Source organism: Schistocerca cancellata, chromosome 1 (genome assembly GCF_023864275.1).
Source record: "Schistocerca cancellata isolate TAMUIC-IGC-003103 chromosome 1, iqSchCanc2.1, whole genome shotgun sequence".
In the NCBI taxonomy this organism is placed as follows: domain Eukaryota; kingdom Metazoa; phylum Arthropoda; class Insecta; order Orthoptera; family Acrididae; genus Schistocerca; species Schistocerca cancellata.
Window position 1 is genome coordinate 139,801,297 of NC_064626.1, and position 24,183 is coordinate 139,825,479.

At 39.0% G+C, this 24,183-nt stretch overlaps 1 protein-coding gene across 1 annotated transcript in view; it reads left to right on the forward strand.

Annotated features, from left to right (window-relative positions):
* The window catches only part of LOC126166925 (putative ammonium transporter 1), a 334,629-nt gene that overhangs the window by 281,004 nt on the left and 29,442 nt on the right, over positions 1 to 24,183 (forward strand). Inside the window, exons 9-10 of the mRNA XM_049920442.1 lie at positions 1,796 to 1,922; positions 18,583 to 18,681. Coding sequence (XP_049776399.1) covers positions 1,796 to 1,922; positions 18,583 to 18,681 — 226 coding nt within the window. The remainder of the gene's footprint in view (positions 1 to 1,795; positions 1,923 to 18,582; positions 18,682 to 24,183) is intronic.

Below are 24,183 nucleotides of genomic sequence, written 5' to 3' on the forward strand. Positions count from 1 at the left end.
TCACTGTGGCTCAGTTACAGTTGGAGACAGCACCTTGCATGCTAGAGGACAGTATGTGAGACACCTCTGAGAGAATGCCAAGGTTATATCCTGCAAGGGGATGGTACATTCTGCCATATAACATTCTCTGCAGGCTTCTTTAGCTGCTATGCCTGCTGGATTATTTTCTCTGCTGTGTACATTGGTGTAGGGCACTGAAGGAATCAGAACAGATGAGAAATTTGTTCCCTCAGTGACACCTCATCCACTCCAGTGCCTTTACCACTGCATGTAGCTCAGCACTAAATATTGTGAACTGTTGAGAAGTTGAAACCTGAGGATGTGGTGGGAGAAGACTACTGAGTAGTCAAGGAGTTCTTCACATTTCAATGCGTGTGCAAGTACAACAATAAAACTTGGTGCTTAAAAAAACTTCAAAATTAACATTGGAGTGCATTCTGTTTTGAAAATTGTCAATTCTAAAGTAATTCTGGGCATCTTTAAAAAACCAAAGAATGTTTCTTGTGAAAGATCTCATTGTTCTCCAACATGTTTTAGTAGTCATTCAAAAGTTAGCAAGCAACTGAGGGGTATACAGGTGAATGGGTACATAAATACATTTTTTGTGCTTGTCCATGAGGATTTGCAGAGTTGCTGTCAGCCGTTGAGTTGTGGCCCACCAGTCTCAGCATAGGGGCCGGTTGTAAATACCTTCGTGGTTTGACAGATTCCCTCATGGTGAACAGCATCTAATATTTTTAAATATGTTCCTCTGACTGACTCATAAACTAGACATCCATCGTTCATCTTTAATCTTAGAAAGGTTTGATAGAACTGGACTAGACAAGTTCAGTCTTCTCAATAAGCCTTGTGGCTAACATACTTCAAAATTTTTAATGATTTGTTAAGATATTTCTGATTCCATAAGCACCTGCAGGGTGGGTGGGATGGGAGGGTATGGGAGCAAGCATCTGGGACTCAAACTATTTATTCATTGCAACATTTTCATGCATTTCTTCTGTCCACAAGTACATATTTCATACATTATCATTATACTTTGAAAGGTCTTTAAAAAATTACATTTTTCTGCTCACAAAATGAATGTCCATTTTTCATTAAGCATAACACCCACTACTACTTGTATGCACATGGAAAACTTATGCTAACTGAATGTTATGTATGTGAAAAATTCAAGGCAGACTGATCTCAAATGTGCACAAATGCCAAATGTAATCATATCTTCACAAGCAGTATCGCTATCGAGGATACGATGAATGCACCAGCAGATCGCTGTGTAGATTTTATCACAAAACAAACTTAAATTATTGCTTATAAACTTCAGTTGTTGATTTTTACCTGGAATGCATTATTCTTTAATTTTGATTAAAACTCTAAAATGGAGGAATATACAGCATTATCTGTAACAGTATTTTATTCACTTCTAAAGAATTTTAAGTTCATTAGTTACATTTCAAAGTTTACTTTCAAAATTGGAATGTTTATTTCTCATCATTTTGAGTTTTGCATAATGTTATGTTTCTCCTTCCAATTTCATATTTTTTTTTTAATTTACACTTTTAATAATTGTATACAAGCAGCTTCTACCTCAAGAAATTCTGTATTTACCAGTAAGTCTCTGATATTATGAGCACTATAACTCCAATGATTACATCAGTGTTAATTATGTTTCATGTAAGCACAGTGTTTTGTCTTCTTCTCAAAAAACTATTAAGAGAATTATTAATGGAAAAAAGAAGGAATTCATTTAGTAAAATATTTTTTATAGAAAATAATTTCTCTTCATTTGTTGTTACAGGCCGTAGCCTATCAACTAGCAGGAGCTACAGCAATCTTCATCTGGTCTGTTTGCCTTAGTTTGATAATGTTTGGCACAATGCGTTGTGTTGGAATTTTCCGGGTTAGTCTTGAAGATGAGCTGCAAGGTAATTTTATATTAATACTAGCTTTTTACCCATATCTTCATCCACATACACGTATATCACACTCTTTGCACATATACCTCCTAACAACCTGTCTCTCTACTTCCTGCCTCCTTATAATTGGTCCTTGTACCTCCTGCCTGCCCACACCTCCTCCCACATCCACCTACCTGCCTCCTCACACCATCTCTCCCTTCAACCTCACGTTCTCTCCCTCTTCCTTTTTCACTTGCCCATTACCCCTCTCTAACTTTCACCTGCCTCCTATACCTCTCCCTTCTCCCCCTTCTCTCTGTCCATAAGCTTCTCCCCCTCTCTCTGTCCATCTTCTACCTTCCCCCCTATCCATTCCCTTCTTTGTCTTCCTCTCTCTCCCTACCTCCTCCTCTCCTATTCTCTGACCATCTGTTTATCCCTTCCCCTGTCCCTTTATGCATTTCCTTCTTCACTTCTCTCTTCTGCCCATTCCCTCCCCCACCCCCTCCCCTGCCCATTGAACTGTGCATTTTTCACTCCCTTTTCTCTGTCCATCTGCTCCTTCTCTCTTCGTCCACCACATACTACATCTTTTTGTCTATTCCTCTGACAGTTGCCTTCTTCTCCCTCTCTCTGTCCATCTCCTGCATCATCTATTTTCATTTCCATCCTAATGGGAGGATATAATACTTACCTCCACAGTGCTTGTTTCAAACAACAAGTAGTACTTGTACTAAGTTTGGCTGAAGTCGATATAGTGGTTTAGGAGGAGATGTGGAAAATACACACACACACACACACACACACACACACACACACACACACACACACACACACACACACACACACCAGTTCCTTTTCTACCTGCCCCCCACCACCCCTCTCCATCTTTCACATGCCTCCTACACCTTCCCCTCTTCCCCTCCACAGTATCCATCAAATTCTCCCCCATCCCTCTCTCTACATTCTCATTTCCCCCCTCTCTCTGTTAACCTACTTCTCCCCCTCTTTCCATCTGTCTCATTCTATCACCTATATCTGTCCTTCTCCCCCCTCTCTCTCTGTCAATCTCCTCCCACCACTACCTGTCCAACTCCTTCACCCTCTTCTTTCTGTCCATCTTCTCCTTACCCCTCAATCAATCCATCTCCTTCTCCTGCTTCTTCTGTCCATCTCCTCCTCCCCTTTCTCTTTGTCCATCTCTTCCCCATTCTCTCTGTCCCTCTTCTACCCCCTTTCTCAGCTCAGCCATCTGCACATATACTGCCTGTAATGTTTTTAGGTGCTACTTGCAAAACACCCTGGCCCTGCAGGGTAGCCATGATGTCAAACGTTACCAACCTATTTCCCCCCACTCCTACCCCTATAGGAAGTAGATGGTTCTTACCCCCACAGTGCTTCTTTCCAGAGGATAAGTGGTATGCATACCAAGTTTGAGTGAAATCGATCAAGTGGTTTAGTAGGAAATGTGGTAGATGTGGTACACTCACACTCACACTCACACTCACACTCACACTCACACACAAAGACAAAAATGTGTCAAATCTATTTATGAGTTAATTTTCTTCTCTGTCATCTTTTATTGAATCTCATTGAAATTTTGCCCAATTATGCATAGAGATCCAACATGCTATAAATAATTTTTATGTAATTGTTAATAAAATTTTAACGCTATGAGAGAATTTTGAATTTTTAGTTACATTATTATTTTAAGGTACACTTTTTCATTATTTGCAGGCAAATTTGGCAAATTTTTTCTATGGTAAAGTAATCTATGCTAAAGTTCAATTAAGTGCAGTAACCTTTTAGTAAATTATTTCTATTTTTTCTGTGGTTTTTAAAGTTGAACATCTTTTACAGAGAAATTTACCATATACACTACAGGCCATTAAAATTGCTACGCCATGAACATGATGTGCTACAGGTGCGAAATTTACCCGACAGGAAGAAGATGCTGTGATATGCAAATGATTAGCTTTTCAGAGCATTCACACAATGTTGGCACCAGTGGCGACACCTACAACCTGCTGACATGAGGGAAGTTTCCAACCGATTTCTCATACACAAACAACAGTTGACCAGCGTTGCCTGGTGAAACATTGTTGTGATACCTCGTGTAAGGAGGAGAAATGCGTACCATCACATTTACAACTTTGATAAAGGTTGGATTGTAGCCTATCACGATTGCAGTTTATTGTATCGCAACATTGCTGCTCATGTATACGGAACGCTGTGCTGGATCCCAGTGGCCTCGTATCACTAGCAGTCGAGATGACAGGCATCTTATCCGCATGGCTGTAACGGATCGTGCAACCACGTCTCGATCACTGAGTCAACAGATTGGGACATTTGCAAGACAACAACCATCTGCATGAACAGTTTGACGACATTTGCAGCAGCATGGACTATCAGCTCAGAGACCATGGCTGCAGTTACCCTTGACGCTGCATCACAGACAGGAGCACCTGTGATGGTGTACTCAATGACGAACCTAGGTGCAGGAATGGCAAAACGTCATTTTTTCAGATGGATCCAGGTTCTGTTTACAGCATCATGATGGTTGCATCTGTGTTTGGCGACATTGCGGTGAACGCACATTGGAAGAGTGTATTCATTATCGCCATACTGGCGTATCACCCGGCGTGATGGTATGGGGTGCCACTGGTTACACGTCTCGGTCACCTCTTGTTTGCATTGACGGAACTCTGAACAGTGGGCGTTACACTTTTGATGTGTTACGACCTGTGGCTCTACCCTTCATTCAATCCATGCAAAACCCTACATTTCAGCAGGATAATGCGCGACCGCATGTTGCAGGTCCTGTATGGGCCTTTCTGGATACAGAAAATGTTCGACTGCTGCCCTGGCCAGCACATTCTCCAGATCTCTCACCAATTGAAAACATATGGTCAATGGCTGAGCAACTTGCTCATCACAATATGCCAGTGATGAACTGTGGTATCGTGTTGAAGTTGCATGGGCGGCTGTATCTGTACATGCCATCCAAGCTCTGTTTGACTCAATGCCCAGTTGTAGGAAGGCCGTTATGACAGCCAGAGGTGCTTGTTCTGGGTACTGATTTCTCAGGATCTATGCACCCAAATTGTGTGAAAATGTAATCACATGTCAGTTCTAGTACAATATATTTGTCCAATGAATACCCATTTATGATCTGCATTGGTGTAGCAATTTTAATGGCCAGTAGTGTATTATCAACCATAAAACTGTTTATAATGTCTATATTAAAATTTTGTTCCACTTAAATAGTGCTTCCAAATACAGGAATATGTGCACCAAATTTCATTGAAATCCTTCCAGTGGTTTCTGAAATGAGAAAATCTTAAGTTCCAGAAAAATTGTTTTAAAGTTTGGATGAAATGTTTTAAATTTTTTTTAAGTCCTTTCTCAGCTAAAACTGTCCATATCCACAGTCCAGTTCTTCCTCATCAACCTCTGTGGGTCTTTTAGCTCCTCTGCTCCTTTGCCTAGCAATTTTTTCTATATTTTGTAATGAAGTCTCTGCCTTCATGATTCGTTGCTCATCGATGATCTGCAGTATCTGCTTAGTGAAGACTCCAGGTGTAAAGCCCAACTTACTGAGGAAGTAAAGGCTTGCCATATTTTTGTCATTAAACACTGCTGCAGCTTCCAGAGCATAAATCTTCACTACCAAATTGGAAACACACACAGTCTTTGGGCATCTCTTCCAAATAAGAGCATTGAAATTTTCATTAGGGTTATGTGTTTTGCCATGTAGACATTTTTCTAACCGGTTCTGGTGAAGCCAGTGCTCAAAAAGTTGGTTTAATTGCCATTGCAACCTCATAAGGAACACTATTTTTATAGTTATAAGATTCCCCACTTTTGTTATTGTTCAGAAATTTGCACCATTCATTAGAACTTAGGCAATGTCAACAAGTAATGAAACCAAATGGTCTGTACTGCCTTCCTCATACTATCCAACTCTGTGAGGTTACTTCTAATTGTAGCACCATAATAGACTTGCAGACTGTCATTCTCTTCTGTGTTAGGCTGGTTTTCCCTCCCAGTGGCTTCCCATCATCTAGTAGCTTTTCTTTATTGTCTGCAAAAAGTCTTCTGAGTCATCCATGCATCCTCTTCTGAATATGGCCTGAGGACTCCAGTTTCTCAATAGTGCAGTCTTTTCCATAGGGCTGACTTACAACTGCATTCTTGAAAGCACTAGAGTCTCCATTGCCTAAATACTGTATGTATCTTACTCCGTACTTTCGCAAAGACCTGTGAAAAATGAGCAGCTTCCATCCCACTACTGGAGCCTACATAATTCATGCTACAAATAGCTTTGTGTGCTTCTTGTCATTCTCTTTCCTTACCTACATCATTATATTTCTTGTGCAAGGAACATGTAGAACATTATTTGGACATCACCTATAAGTCTACTATTTTTCCAGTGTCGACACTAATAATTTTTGAAATTCCATGCAGTAAAGTATGCCCCTCTTCATCTAGGAACTGTCAAAGGAAACTGCTTTATCTTTGATATTAGTTGCATCGCAATTTTCTTGAATTGCCCCTGGAGTGTCATTTTCATGCTCTCTTCACTTACTTCTGCAAGTGCATTGAAGAGAGTAGTGTTCATTGCAGTAAATTTTTGTGGAGAACCAGGCATGCTCATTATACCACATAAAAGGTTTGCACCGTCTCTTCCAATCCCTATACATCTTAATCCATAAGCAAATCTCATTTTGGCTTCATACATTCTATTACTGGTCTTTGATGTCTTGAATGGTGTGTCAGCATCAAAGTTTTGACATAAAATGTCCAATGTGTAAGTTAGATCTTCTCTCTTTCCATCATCCACCAAATACAGATTTCCTCCAAAGAAAGGGCACTTGCAGGCTTTTCTAAGTGCCATTGCCACTAATTCCAAATCCACAATTCTGATATCTGTATTTCTGTCATGATTTGTTTCTTCTGAGACAATACCTTTCCCAATTTTTAGTTTAGATGCACTTGGAGACAAACTAATGTTTGCATCTGCAGGCCCAAGCCTAACTTCAACATCAGTTTTTCACAGTATATTGAAAAATGGGACTTACTATATTTTTAAATACTCTACCAAGTCTAGGCACTGTAAAAAAAATAAAAAAATAAATAAAAATAAATAAATAAATTCAACCTTGCATAAAGAATGACACAACAAATCCAACTTCACACAAATTCCACTATACAGCACACACAAAGTTCCATAACCTTCTATACCACACTGCTTGGACCACAAAATGGCTACACAGCCTTTGTGTTGTATACAAAAAATTACAGCCTTTTAAAGCTATATTTTACAGGTTCACAGTCAAAATTGGGCAAGAAAATTTTTCCTCCACAGGGTACCTTGAAAAGTGGGCATGGCGCATTACGCTGCTTACAGTTTTAATATTTTTATACCATTTGCAGTTTGAATTGGAAATAAAAAATGTGATTTTTTTCATGGTTTCTGCCACTGTCTCCCCTTAAAAAAAAGAAGTGTGATGTGTGAAGTCCCTTGGAAATCTGTACATGGATTCTTATTGTGCAGTATGTGCATCTTTCCTACATCTTCCTCATCACCACTGCTGTTGACAATTAATTCACACACATTCACCCTTCCTGACATGCCCTGTGTATTTATCTGCTATTTGTTTTGCTTTTTCCTCTTTTATTTAAGTTTTGCAGGTTCTCGCATCTTTTATTTCCTTAGTTGCATCTTCACTAATTGCTTCTTCTTTTGGATCTGTGCTTCCCTCAGCTCTGATTTGTTAACCATTATGCCTGCAATTTCTAATGTTTCAAGATACAAATCTCCTCTGTTAGTATCACCTCATTCTTGAGTTTTTTCTCATCTTGACAAGGAGTCCCAGATGATGTCTGTAATTTATCACTGACACTTCTTATTCCATTCAAACCATTCCTCTCTTTTGCCAGATGAAGAAACCTCTGGTTCTCAGTGGTACCATTTTTCATGAGTATGTGTTGTTGCCTGTACTGTGTGTGCTTGAGAGTTTTTCTGTATATATTTCAGTATAACATTTTCCATTAATCTCTATTACTAATTAAGATTCCAACTCAATCATATTCTTTACTTCACAAGTACATTGAACATGAGGTATGTTTATCAAATTTAAACAGTTTTTTGCTAGTGGTTTATTTTGAACCACAGACATTCAACTCAGAATAAATTGGCTCTTTATTTCACTTACCATTACAGTTGATCAATTCATTAATGCAGTGAAAAAAGTTTGCACAAAAACTGAGTGTGAAAATACCCAAGTGCAGACATAAACTCATATAATAACCAGGGAGTGATAAATGATAGCTAAAATTCAAGAGAATAAATGAGAATAAGTATGCCATGAAATGGAATAGTGGAAATTAAAGCAGAATTTGACATGGAAATTCCTCAAGACAGAGATAAACAGCAAGGAGTAGTTCAGTAGAAGAAAAGCATTAAACTTAAACTCATTACATGAGAACATCAAGTTTATAATGGAGACTGAGGAAGCTGGGACCTTAATCTTTCTAAATGTGTTAGTACACTGTAAGAATGATGAGTCATTGGGACATTCTGTGAAGAGAAAGCCCATGCACACTGATCTATATCGCCAGGCGTCTAGCTGCCATCACTCCCAGCAAACCGCTGGTGTTCTTAGTGCCTTAATACATTGGGCGCAAGTAATATCGGATGATGAAGACCTTAACACAGAGTTGGACAACTGGAGACTGTTTTTAAAGAGAATGGCTAAACTTCATGTCAAATAAGGAAGGCCATGCACAGCTATAATAACAAGAAGCAATGCACCAAGGATACTGATGACAACTATAAATCAACTGCATACCTTCCATATGCAGGGATGGGTCTTCTAAAATAGGCCAATTACTTAGGAAAAATAAAATTAAGATTATCTTTTGTCTGCCAGCAAGGAGCTTGGCCCTGTTTGTATCCATTAAAGATGACTTACTACTGGAAAAAGCATGCATGTACAAAATTCCCTGTGAGTGTGGTGCTGCATATGTAGAGCAGAAGACATGAAGTGTCCAGGAGCATTGTACCTAACATGAAAGATACACCTGCTTTCAGCAACAGTTAATATCAGCAGTAGCAGAACACTACAATTTCATGGGATACTCAATGGAATACAATAGAACAAAAAATTTAGCTCTAGTTTCCAGTTTTTGCAATTCAGTAACCAAAGAATTGATGGAAATAGAACAAATCTTATAAATCACAACAACGGCTTTCATGTGGACAAAAATTGGAATCCCAAAATTAAAATTACCCAGTCACTGTAAAATCGATGGGGCCACTTGATAATCAGTGATTAGATCATCTCTCACTTCCACCACCAAGGGCAGCACAAACAACTTGGCCGTCCCGCACATGTCATCACCTGATGTGCACACCAAAAGGTGCCAGCACATTTTGCATGCATGAGTTTCAGCATATATACCATGAATGCACCTGGACTCTTCAGTAGTTGTCTACTCAACTGAAGATGGTTGGACATCTCTGGGCCAAAATATCACGGCAAAATGTTGATAGGGTCCAGCTGCACACAGAAAATTATTAGAAGTCCTTGACATTGTCAGTATTCTACACTCATTCCAACACTCCTCCTTACATTTATATCACAATCAAATTATATTAAGAAAGCTTAATAATGAAATTAAACATTCCTCAAAATTTTCCAAATTTATTTTAGCCAAGGATTTGATAAAAGTGTCAGCTACATTGTTTCCTGGACGTACTTTACAAAAGTCTGTAATTCCATTCATATCACATTCATTCACAAAATGGTAGTGTACTTCAGTCCACTTCAAATTTTTAGTAACGGTACTTACATGACAATATTGACTACCCCGGAGTTGTCTTCATACACTTTAACAGGCTCATCAGACTTTGCATCAAAAATATGTAAAATATCTAGAATTAACTTAGTTTCAGTGGCAGCAACTAACAATGCTGCATACTCAGCACAGGCAGAATATCTTTTAACTCTTCCTTGTTTCTTTGATTTCTAAAATATTATGTTTCCAAACAATCTACTTATATAACCTGATGTAGACAAGGTTTACACAATCACGTGCCCAATCCACAGCTGCAAAACAATCTACAAATCAATATTGTCAGTCCCTCCATACATTGTCTTCAAACCTTTTGTTAGATGCAAATATTTCAGTACTTGGAAAGCATACTTAAAGTGGAGGTCACTGTAACAATTTTTAATCTACTCTGATAGTTTACACTGTGACTTATATCTGACCATGTTATCAAGCTAATGTATAAGAAAAAACCTATCCTGTTTTGGTACCTAATATGATGACTTGCATCTAGTGCAGAGTTTAATTTCAAATTAACTTTCACTGGTGTTACTGTCAATGTTCAGTCTGCTATTTCTTAGCTAGAGTCTTTGTATACTTGTAATGAATATTTATTCCAAGGTAATTCTTTACTTTGTCTAAGTCTTTCATTTGAAATCACTTAGATAATAGTTTCGTGAGTTCTTTCATTTTCCCTTTAATTTTGTACAAATTAGCAAATCATCAACAAATACAATTATACAGATCATATAATTAACAGTTATCAGTACATATAGGCAATAACCATATTTATTTCTTTTAAAACCTGAACTCATTAAAAACTCATACAAACAAACTATATAATATCTTAAATAACTTACAAACTCTACCTGTCCCATCCTTTTGTTCTAGAGCTTGCTTTACATAAATTTCTGAGAAAACTTTACCATTGAGAAATGCAGTAAGTATAACCAGTTTCACAATGAAACCCTTTTGACAACAGTATGACAGCAAAATTTTTAGTGTTGAATAAATATCATCAATGATTACTTTTGTGAAAGCCCCAGACAACTAATTTTGTTTTACATGTGTTGTCTGAGTTTCTTGTGAAAATCCACTTTACATCAAGAACATTTACATTCACTGGTTTAATTATTAGTTTCCTACTCTTATTTTTATTTAAAATCTCAATTTTCTTATCTATTGTTTATTTTCAAAATTCTGACTCATGTTATGTCATTTATATAAACTACTGCAGTGTTAATAGTCCACAATACTTTGAAAGGCAATGAATAGTGATAACATTAAAACAATCAGGCATTTTATGGTCTCTAGTTGATTTTCTCAACTCACATTCTTGATTATTCTTGTGATTACTTGGAGCAGATTAGATTAGATTAGATTAGATTAGATTAATACTAGTTCCATGGATCATGAATACGATATTTCGTAATGATGTGGAACGAGTCGAATTTTCCAATACATAACATAATTAGGTTAATTTAACAACATACTTAAGTTAATATAACAACTTTATTTTTTTGTGTGGTTTTTTATTTTTATTTATTTATTTTTTTATTTTTTAAAAAATTTTTTTTTATAATTTTTTTTCTTAATTTATATCTAAAAATTCCTCTATGGAGTAGAAGGAGTTGTCATTCAGAAATTCTTTTAATTTCTTCTTAAATACTTGTTGGTTATCTGTCAGACTTTTGATACTATTTGGTAAGTGACCAAAGACTTTAGTGCCAGTATAATTCACCCCTTTCTGTGCCAAAGTTAGATTTAATCTTGAATAGTGAAGATCGTCCTTTCTCCTAGTATTGTAGTTATGCACACTGCTATTACTTTTGAATTGGGTTTGATTGTTGATAACAAATTTCATAAGAGAGTATATATACTGAGAAGCTACTGTGAATATCCCTAGATCCTTAAATAAATGTCTGCAGCATGATCTTGGGTGGACTCCAGCTATTATTCTGATTACACGCTTTTGTGCAATAAATACTTTATTCCTCAGTGATGAATTACCCCAAAATATGATGCCATATGAAAGCAATGAGTGAAAATAGGCGTAGTAAGCTAATTTACTAAGATGTTTATCACCAAAATTTGCAATGACCCTTATTGCATAAGTAGCTGAACTCAAACGTTTCAGCAGATCATCAATGTGTTTCTTCCAATTTAATCTCTCATCAATGGACATACCTAAAAATTTGGAATATTCTACCTTAGCTATATGCTTCTGATTAAGGTCTATATTTATTAATGGCGTCATACCATTCACTGTACGGAACTGTATGTACTGTGTCTTATCAAAATTCAGTGAGAGTCCGTTTACAAGGAACCACTTAGTAATTTTCTGAAAGACAGTATTGACAATTTCATCAGATAATTCTTGTTTCTCAGGTGTGATTACTATACTTGTATCATCAGCAAAGAGAACTAACTTTGCCTCTTCATGAATATAGAATGGCAAGTCATTAATATATAATAAGAACAACAAAGGACCCAAGACTGACCCTTGTGGAACCCCATTCTTGATAGTTCCCCAGTTTGAGGAATGTGCTGATCTTTGCATGTTACGAGAACTACTTATTTCAACTTTCTGCACTCTTCCAGTTAGGTACGAATTAAACCATTTGTGCACTGTCCCACTCATGCCACAATACTTGAGCTTGTCTAGCAGAATTTCATGATTTACACAATCAAAAGCCTTTGAGAGATCACAAAAAATCCCAATGGGTGGTTTTCGGTTATTCAGATCATTCAAAATTTGACTGGTGAAAGCATATATGGCATTTTCTGTTGAAAAACCTTTCTGGAAACCAAACTGACATTTTGTTAGTACTTCATTTTTACAGATATGTGAAGCTACTCTTGAATACATTACTTTCTCAAAAATTTTGGATAAAGCTGTTAGAAGGGAGATTGGGCGGTAATTGTTGACATCAGATCTATCCCCCTTTTTATGCAAAGGTATAACAATAGCATATTTCAGTCTATCAGGGAAAATGCCCTGTTCCAGAGAGCTATTACACAGGTGGCTGAGAATCTTACTTATCTGTTGAGAACAAGCTTTTAGTATTTTGCTGGAAATGCCATCAATTCCATGTGAGTTTTTGCTTTTAAGCAAGTTTATTATTTTCTTAATTTCAGAGGGAGAAGTGGGTGAGAGTTCAATTGTATCAAATTGCATAGGTATGGCCTCTTCCATTAACAGCCTAGCATCTTCTAATGAACACCTGGATCCTACTATATCCACAACATTTAGAAAATGATTATTAAAAATATTTTCAACTTCTGACTTTTTGTTCGTAAAGCTTTCATTCAATTTGATGGTAATACTGTCTTCCTCTGCTCTTGGTTGACCTGTTTCTCTTTTAATAATATTCCAAATTGTTTTAATTTTATTATCAGAGTTGCTGATTTCAGACATGATACACATACTCCTGGATTTTTTAATAACTTTTCTTAATATAACACAGTAGTTTTTATAATTTTTGATAGTTTCTGGGTCACTACTCTTTCTTGCTGTCAGATACATTTCCCTTTTCCGGTTACAAGATATTTTTATACCCTTAGTAAGCCATGGTTTGTTACAAGGTTTCTTACGAGTATATTTAACTATTTTCTTGGGGAAGCAGTTTTCAAATGCATTTACAAAAATGTCATGAAATAAATTATATTTTAAATTGGCATCAGGTTCACGGTACACCTCATCCCAGTCTAACTGCTGTAGGCTTTCCCTGAAATTTGCAATTGTTAAATCGTTGACTGAACGTACTACTTTGGAGGACTGTTTAGTATTGCTGAATGGAGCTATGTCATATATTGTAACTAGCTGTGCACCATGATCAGAAAGACCATTCTCAACAGGCTGAGCATTTATCTGGTTAAACTTATCTTGGTCTACAAAGAAGTTATCTATCAGTGAGCTGCTATCCTTTACCACCCGAGTAGGAAAATCAATAACGGGTGTCAAATTGAAAGAACCGAGTAATACTTCAAGGTCATTTTTCCTATTACCCTCTTTCAGAGAATCTACATTGAAGTCCCCACAAATAATAATTTGCTTCCCCCTGTCTGACAGATAGCACAACAAGGAGTCCAAATTTTTCAGAAATAGATGAAAATTTCCTGATGGGGACCTATATACAGTTACAATTATAAATGTGCCTTTATTTAATTTAAGCTCACAGGCACATGCTTCTATATGTTTCTCTACACAAAACTTTTTTGTTTCTATACTTTTTGCACAATGATAACTTTTGACATATATGGCAACTCCTCCTTTCTCCATATTTTCTCTCATTACATGTGCAGAGAGCTTATAACCACTTACATTTACCTTATCCATATCAGTAACAATGTGATGCTCAGACAGGCATAGTATATCTATTTCATTCTCAGCTTCTAAATCTTCTAAACAAACCAGAAGCTCATCTACTTTATTCTTTAAACTCCCAATATTTTGATGAAATATACTTACATTATTTTTAATTATACTTTTATGAGAACCTTTCCTTATTCTAACATTTGCAGTACTCTCCTGTCTGAGTTTCTCATTGTGCTTAGGCCTAGTTCCTATACCAGTGGTCACATGGTGTTCAGAGAGGCAGATTATGTCAACTGGGTTGGGTGACTTTAATTCATCAATGCAATTACCTAGGACTGAGATACAACTTGGTGGAGATAAAATTTCTGGTGATTGGTGAAAATTTATAATCACCTTCAATGCCTGTGTCTTCCATTTGTTCATTTGCAGATTCATTTTCTATGCTTTTATATTCAGAAGCACTAAAAGTTCATCCCTTGAACAAGAGTTCTTTAGGTCAATACACCTGACATACTCTTCGACAATGTCATCACATCTGGCAACGATAATTTGATTGTTAATGGAAACAATCTCACTTTTGATTTCTGAGTTGTTCTGGTACATGCAAAAAACACCCACTTACATGCAATTTTAAATGTTCAACATCAGGTTTCTTCCTAAACAATATTCCTTAAAGAGCATTCCTTTCAATAGTATTAGCTAAAATTCTATTTTTAAGGTATGCAGCTGCACAAACAACTTGGGGCCAAAATCTCCTATCTGTTCTCCCTTCAGCTAACAGGCATCATGGCATAGCCAAATTTTCTGTTTTATAAATTTATAAACAATTTAATTTAAATATTTTTTTCTTTTTGTCACAGCTTAATAGTTTTACCAGTTAAAATTTCAGTTTCATAAACAAATTCCACAAAACAATCATAAAATGGGTTTTTAGATTTAATAGTGTAGATTCCAGTGCTTTACTATAATCATCAATAAAATATTAAAATATGCCCCCATACAAACAGTGAGTTGAGTGAGGCCAATTTAAATCAGTATGAACAATCTCTAATGTTTCTTTTGCTTTGCTTCTGTTGATTTCAAAAGGTAAACAGCACATTTTATTTTCAATACAAATTCTGATTCCAAATTTGTTGGTAATTCATCTCCTAATATGTTTACAGATGAATCTCTCTTTCTTGTAAGTTCTACCTGTCGTTTCTATCACTTTTGCGCCTGCTAATTTTAATTTGTTCATTTTCTTTAAAATTTTCAAAAATATTGAAGAATGTCACTGTAGTCTTTTAACCTCATGTTGTGCAACTTCTTTACACAAACATTTTGCAGTGTTCTTGATTCCTTGGTGTATAATTTATCAAACTTTTTCACTGTCTCACAGTTTCCTTATCTCTCACAAATTCCAGTAGTTTGTACGAAATCACTCTATATACGTAGTTCATTATTGTCAGATTTTGTTTGTCCCAGGTATCTGCATCATCCATATTCACTTTTGCTCTTGAAGGCACTGTATAATATTTCTTCATTTTCAGATGCATTTCCATTCACTTTCTTCAGTTCCTGTAGTCATCTCCATCAAACACTGGTATCTTACGTCAGACCATGTCCAGTTTCCCAAATCACTACTTAATGCAATAACAGGGTTGTTTTCACTTAACAACTGCAGACTGCCACTATGTTAAGACTATTTATTAACAAAAAGGTAAATACATTAATCTTTATACAGGAACAAGAAATGAAAGCAACTGACTCTGTTTGCAGTCCATACATATAGTCTCAACAAGCAGCACAAAAATGCGTAAATTCAGAACACTCATTATTAAGAATGTTGTTGATATTCTCAATACAAATTTACTTCATTCCAACACTGATCCTTCATATCAAGAGTGCACACAGATACAGCAAAATTCTCAGCCTTATTTATGTGTCTATTGTTAACCCAGTGCTTCCACTATTTGGTGAATTGTTATCTTTAATCCTAAATTATTTTACATTTCATGAAGAAGGAAGTAATTAAAACAGGATAGGTGGGAAGTAATTAAAACAGGATAGGACACCACTGGTGAACTGAAATCAGAAACATTGTAGCCAACAGTGTACACTGTTTAGTGGTAAGATTAACATGAAATGCAAACAGGCTTAATCAGAAAACTATACTTACACCTAATGTCCTCCATTACCTTCAAAGTAGATCCCTTGGGCATGTGTGCAATGATCCCAGCATTGTTCCCATTTTTGGAAGCATTCACGGAAGACTGCATGATGAAGACTGTTCAGGACCCACTGGGATTCCACTTTGATGTCTTCAATTTAGTCAAAAGGTTACCCTTTTCATGCAATTTTCATCTTCAGGAACAGGTAGAGGTTGCACAGGTCTGGCTTTGGCAAGAAGGGATGGTTGGGGGGTCCATTTCCATGTTGTTTTAGGCCAGGAATTCCTTCCCAATAAGCAAGGTGCGTGCAAGTGCATTGTCATGGTGTACCAACCAGTCTTCCTTTTTCCACAGCTCTCATTTGCACCAAACATTTTCCCTCAAAACCTCCCAGTATAACTGCCTGTTGACAAACTGACCAGGTGGAACAAACTCCTTGTGCACTATTCCCCGAATGTCAAAAAAATGATCAGCATTGACTTCATGTTGCTGTGAACTAGTCAAGAGTCTTGGAGATGTTGGGGTTTTCTATTGTAATGACTGCTGCCTTGTTTCAAGGTCATAACTGTAGAGCCAATATTCATCACCTGTTATGACTCTGGATAATAATTTTGGACACTCTCAAACTCTTTGTGGCAGCTCAGGGCACATCTGAATCCTGATATTTCATTGATCAATGCTGGGAAGACGAGGGACAAACTTCACTGCAATTCATCTCATGTTCAGATCATTGGCTAGAATTCATTGACATGTACCATACAACAGCCCAAGTCTGTTATAAGCATTGTGAATTGTCTGCCTTCAGTCTTCGTGAATCACATTACGTAATTTCATGATCATTTCCAGTGTTGAGCATACTGAAGGTTGACCAGAATGTTTGTCCTCTTCCACAGAGTCTTGACCTCCCTTGAAGTGCTTTCATCACTAAAATGTTCTTACTTGACTCAGTGCACTCTCACCAAATGCCTCTTTCAGCATGTGGCAGGTTTCAGCTGTAGTTTTCTTCAAGTTGATACAAAATTTGATGAAAATCTGTTGCTCCTTCATGTTATCCATTTCACAATTCACAGAATCACTGAAACACATGCTGACAAGCACCACTACAACTCAAAATTGCATATGCCAAAGATGATACAACTTCATGCCTCATTAGCTGAGACGTGTACCTTAAGACATCTAGTGGCAGAATGTCGTACTGTTACTGGTTTAACCAATACAATGAAATTCTCAAGTAGTTTGCCAGCAAACATAAAAAATTTAGTTACAAATAAAGATCAGTTTAAAAGGAGCCTGAAAGACTTGCTAGTGGCCAACTCCTTCTACTCCACTGACGAATTTTTTAATAGAAACAAATGATGTATTGTATATATTCATACTATTAGTATTGTAATTTCAGCTTTTTTTTAAAAAAAAAAAAGACATGTTCCACATACACGAGGATCTCCTCAGCACGGATCTATGGAACGAAAAACTAATCTAATCTAAACTCATGTAAAGATAATGAGAAAGAGATGACCATATGGAAAAGTTATGCAGGATATGGGAAGTTGAAACAAAACTTCAGAGCAATGAAAAGTGAAATTGTTTACATGTAAGGTACCGAGGGTACCTTATTAAGTGCAAGAAAAGGGTACATAGGTAGCAGAAGTACTTTAAAGGCATGTAGAATGAAGAAGAACACTCCCAAAATCTGACAAAAAGGAATAGGAAATTGTTTTGGAATAAATAGTGGATTTATTGATTGACAGAGCAGTGAATGATATAAGATTTAAAAGGTCAATAACAGTCTGTGATATAGTGTAGAAGTTACTGAAGATCAGTTTTTTTTTTTTTTTTTAAGTTTTATCATCACATCACCAAAGAGAGCCTGAGTGGATACATATGAAAAAGTTCACATGGTTAGTCTGTCATGCCATACATGTAAACTGCTAGCTAGAATCATGTATAGAAGGGGGGGAGGAAAATTGAAGAGATCCTAGGTGAATGCAAGCTTGATTTCAGAAAATGAAAAGATCCCAGAGAATCAGTCATCATTTTACATTTTGTAAGAACCCCAAGAAAATTAACATGTACATGCCAGTTGTAATATGACACCAGTATTTAGTTCTTCCTTCTGTTACATAGTAATCTATCTACATTTCTTCAATTTATATACTATGTAAAAAGTAAATTACTTGAAGTAAAAAGTCTTGCGCATGGGAACACTAAGAGAAACAAATGAACATATTTATTAGCTTCACTGTTCACTCAATTGAAGCAGAAAAACAGTTCATTTACTTGTGTAACATGTGACTCAGCACTAAAAATCACTCTGTATGGCTGGGACATTACCAGTCTAGCAGGGAAGAGTCTAGAGAGAATAACTGAGTGCCCCTCATTCCAGGTCTGGATGTGGCACTTCATGCTGAGGCTGGATATCCTCCAGAAGCATGGAGCATACAGCTTGCTGGAGCCATACTGCCATTTAAAGCTGAGAAAACAGGTTTGTGTCACTGACTGGAAACAGTATAGTAACTTAAGTTAACTGTTTTAATCTTTATACTCTTTAGCATATACACCTAGTAATTTTTCAGTATAAGTTAAAAACAGGTACTGAATATTTATTTTAAAAAAATGCTTCAGAAATAGCAGAGAGAAAAGAAGTCAACATCAGAAGGTCTTGATTATCTGGATTATTGCAGACCCAACACTATATGGATAACTGAAAAATGCATATAATACAAAGTACATATATTGTTATTGGAAACGGCTATTCATTGTATTTAAAAAACATGCTACATGTCACACTTGAAAGCCCATTGCACTACTTCTGCATTTCTTGCTGAAAATGGACAACTTATTTACAAAATTGCACTTTTTACAACACGCTGTATTTCATATCAAACAATGAACACTCCAAATACAAATATCAACAATACAGGGAAAGATGCCATTCTGACCCAAGCAGGTATGGTCAGCACTCATATGTGCATGAGGTGCATTTTCTCATGAGTATGAATGGTGTGTGTACGTTTCTCTTTTGCTAAAGAAGGCTGTGGCTAAAAGCTCTGTGGAAGTGCCTTTTAATTGTGCCAGTCTGCAACTTAATATGTCAACTTCACAGTAAGTAGCAATCTATCTGTTCCTATATTGTTGCATTTCATATCACCTGCTTTCTGTTCACTTTTGGAAAAGGATCATCTAATTTTTTAATGTTTCTGATTTCATTCACGTTTTCCCCAACAGAGGTTCTCATTTTCCAGAGAGCTAAAAATTCACTATAGTGCAACAAATTTTGTCCTGCTGATAACAGTTTGGACTGTGAAGATCATGCCATATTTTGAGCATCATGATAAGCCATCAATGAAGTGTCCCACAATGCAAAGCTTGGAAAATTATTCAGGGAAGAATGATGTTCACACATGCATCATCCCTCACTTGGTCGCATGTTGCATACCTATGTTTGCATCTGAATGCTTCTGCATACTTGCATAGATAATTGCAAGAGGCATCCACTGTAACCAAAGCAGTATCCGTCCAATCCCAGTGAATTCCAGTGTGCTCACTGGCCTTTTCTTAGGGCAAATTCAACTGTAAGACTGAGCTGCAGAGTAAATATAGTTATAGTTGAAATAACTACAGCACTGACTTGCACAAAAAACACAATATCCAGTAAAACATGTGTACTCATTGTGTAATTATCTATTTAATCAAAGTGAGGCACTTCAGCCAGTTTTTTGAGACAGAGTAGGGTATTGGCATCGCTATGTGTGCAAAGAATGAAATGTTGGTTGCTTTGTGCATTAGCCTTAAATTGTTGTTTCCCATGCAATCTGGAAAACACATCAATGAATGTGGGCGAATAATGTTTTCCCACTCATTTAGTGCTTATTATTGAAACCTGAATTGTTCCCCTTTCAACCACAGATGTTTGTATGCTCTTTCTGTGATTGCCATGATCAGCTTTCTGGTGTAAACATACAGTTAAGCCCTGAACAAGATTCGAAAGCTGTTGCTTTGGTGGAAGATGGGTGTAGTATGCATTACATTGCAGTCATGTTGAGGACTACACCTTCCATGATTACCAGAAACTTATGAAGGTACAGGGAAACTGGAGCCTTTGCAAGGAGACCAGGAAGAGCAATGTTGGAGAGAGATTTTTTTTTTTTTTTTTTTGTTTGTTTTAGGGCGCACAACTTCAATGGTCATTAGCGCCCTGATGATGTTAAGAATGCACCGCGAGGCACAAGTTTAAAACAACAACTAAAAGGGAAAACACGATAAAAGACAGACTGACAGGCATAGGATTAAAAAACAGCATCATCAAATGTCCTTAGTGAGGTTTGTCAAATTGATAAAACGAAGTCATCCGCTAAAACGGCATCTAAAGTACAAGGCAGGTTAAGATCAAGACGCAGTGCGTTAAAATCCGGACACAACATTAATATGTGGCGGACCGTCAGCAATTGCCCACATGGGCAGAACGGCGCCGGCGCAGCCGTCAGCAGATGGCGATGGCTGAACCGGCAGTGTCCAATTCTTAACCGGGCCAAAACTACCTCCTCCCGCCGAGAAGGGCGTGAGGAGGACGTCCAAGCCACAGGAAGAGGTTTCAAGGCCCGAAGCTTGTTGGCTGTAAGGGCAGCCCAATCGGCATGCCACAGCGATAAAATGCGCCGACAAATAACCCTGCTAAAATCTGACGAAGGGACACAACAAGAAGCTGTCCGAGGCTGGAGGACCGCAGCCTTGGCCGCGGCATCTGCAGCTTCGTTCCCAGGGATACCGACATGGCCAGGGACCCACATAAAGCTAACCGGAGAACCGACGTCCACCAGCTGCCGAAGAGAGCGTTGGATCCGGTGCACGAAAGGGTGAACCGGATACGGATCACTGAGGCTCTGGATGGCGCTCAGGGAATCGGAGCAGATGACATAAGCAGAATGTCGGTGACGGCAGATGTAAAGAACAGCCTGGTAGAGGGCAAAGAGCTCAGCTGTGAAGACCGAACAATGGCCATGGAGCCGGTATTTGAAACTTTGTGCCCCGACAATAAAAGAACACCCGACCCCGTCATTGGTCTTAGAGCCATCTGTATAAATGAAAGTCATATTGATGAACTTCGAACGAAGTTCCACAAAACGGGAGTGGTAGACCGAACCGGGGGTAACCTCTTTTGGGAGCGAGCTGAGGTCAAGGTGAACGCGGACCTGAGCCTGGAGCCAAGGTGGCGTGTGGCTCTCACCCACTCGAAAGGTTGCAGGGAGTGAAAAATTAATGTGTTGAAGGAGGCGACGAAAGCGAACTCCAGGGGGTAGCAGGGCAGAGACATACAACCCGTATTGACGGTCGAGAGAGTCGTCAAAAAAGGAACGATAAGACGGATGGTCGGGCATTGACAGTAGCCGACAGGCATACCGACAAAGCAGTATATCGCGCCGGTAGGTGAGTGGCAATTCGCCAGCGTCAGCATGAAGACTCTCTACGGGACTAGTATAAAATGCTCCGATCGCAAGTTGTAAACCCCGATGTTGTATGGAGTTGAGGCGGCGTAAGATGGATGGCCGTGCAGAGGAGTATACGAAGCTCCCATAATCCAGCTTGGAGCGGACGATCGACCGATATAGACGAAGTAGGACGGTTCGATCCGCTCCACACGACATACCACTGAGAACACGGAGGACATTTAAAGAACGGGTACAACGGGCGGCCAAATATGACACATGTGGAGACCAGCAAAGGTTCCTGTCAAATGTAAGGCCTAAAAATTTGGTTGTCTCCACCTTTGGGAGAGCAACGGGACTGAGTTGTAAGGACGGTGGGAGAAACTCTTTGTAGCGCCAGAAGTTAATACAGACCGTCTTCTCGGCAGAAAAACGGAAGCCATTGGCGACACTCCAGGAGTAAAGACGGTCAAGAGAACGCTGAAGACAGCGCTCCAGGACACGTGTACACTGCGCGCTGCAATAGATGGTAAAATCGTCCACGAAAAGGGAGCCTGATACATCAGCTGGGAGGCAATCCATTATTGGATTGATCGCGATGGCGAAGAGAGCGACGTTCAAAACTGAGCCCTGTGGCACCCCATTCTCCTGGCGAAAGGTGTGACAGGACAGAACCCACACGTACCCTGAACTGTCGATCCATTAAAAAGGAACGAATAAAAAGAGGGAGGCGACCACGAAGGCCCCATGCATACATGGTGCGGAGAATGCCCGCCCTCCAACAGGTGTCGTAAGCCTTTTCCAAATCAAAGAACACAGCCGCGGTCGGGCGCTTCCGCAAGAAGTTATTCATAATGAAGGTCGACAAGGTAACCAGATGGTCAACAGCAGAGCGAGGCCTACGAAATCCACATTGGACATTGGTAAGTAGGCGTCGAGACTCGAGCAGCCAAACCAATCGAGAGTTAACCATTCGCTCCATCACTTTACAGACACAGCTGGTAAGCGAGATAGGTCGATAACTGGAAGGCAAGTGCTTGTCCTTCCCCGGCTTAGGAATCGGGACAATAATAGACTCGCGCCAGCATGCGGGAACATGTCCCTCAATCCAGATGCGATTGTATGTACAAAGAAGAAAACCTTTACCCACAGGAGAAAGGTTCTTCAGCATCTGAATATGAATAGAATCAAGCCCTGGAGCGGAGGACCGTGATCGGCCAAGTGCATTTTCAAGTTCCCGCATGGTGAATGGGGCATTATAACTTTCACGATTCGAGGAGCGGAAGTTAGGTGGCCTAGCCTCCTCTGCCTGTTTGCGGGGGAGGAAGGTAGGGTGGTAATGAGTGGAGCTCGAAACCTCTGCGAAAAAGCGGCCGAAGGCATTGGAGACATCCTCAGGGGCCACAAGGACGTCATTCGCGACCGTCAAGCCAGAAACTGGTGAGTGGACCTTAGTGCCAGATAGCCGGCGCAGGCTACCCCAGACAACAGAAGAAGGAGTAACACTGTTGAAGGTGCTTGTGAAAGCAGCCCAGCTGGCTTTCTTGCTTTCTTTAATAATACGACGACACTGAGCACGTAATCGTTTATAATTGATACAATTTGCCACTGTAGGGTGGTGTTTAAAGGTGCGTAAAGCACGTCGACGAGCACGTAAAGCATCTCTACATGCTGCGGACCACCAGGGGACCGGTACGCGACGTGGAGAAGAAGTAGGGTGAGGGATGGAATATTCAGCAGCAGCGAGAATGACTTCCGTGAGGTGTGCGACCTGACGATCGCAGCTTGGGAAGGTTTGATCCTGAAAGGTCGCCCTGGAAGAGAAGAGCCCCCAGTCTGCCTTGGAGATGGTCCAACTAGAGGAGCACGGAGAGGGGGTATACTGCAGGAGATGGATAACACACGGGAAGTGGTCGCTCGAATATGTATCAGAAAGTGCATACCACTCAAACCGGCATGCAAGTTGGGGAGTACATATAGAGAGGTCTAAATGGGAATAGGTGTGAGATGTGTCCGAAAGAAAAGTAGGGGCACCAGTATTGAGGCAGACAAGATTGAGCTGGTTGAAAAGGTCTGCTAACAAGGAGCCCCTCGGGCAGGATGCTGGAGAGCCCCAATGGGGATGGTGGGCATTGAAGTCTCCAGTTAACAAAAATGGTGCAGGTAGCTGAGCAATAAGTTGCATCATGTCTGCCCTGGTAACGGCAGATGACGATGGAGTGTAAACGGTACAAAAGGAAAACGTAAAAGTGGGGAGAGTAATGCGGATGGCAACTGCCTGCAGGCCGGTGTGCAACGTGATGGGATCATAGTAAATATCATCCCGGACCAGCAACATAACCCCTCCATGAGCTGGGATACCTACCACAGGGGGTAGGTCAAAATGCACAGAGGTGTAGTGTGCCAAGGCAATTTGATCGCATGGGCGTAGCTTCGTTTCCTGGAGGGCTACGACGAGCGGACGGTGCAAGCAGAGCAGCAACTTCAAGTCCTCTTGGTTGGAGCGAATGCTATGAATATTCCAGTGAATAAGTGCCATCGTAAGAAAAGGAAGATGAAAG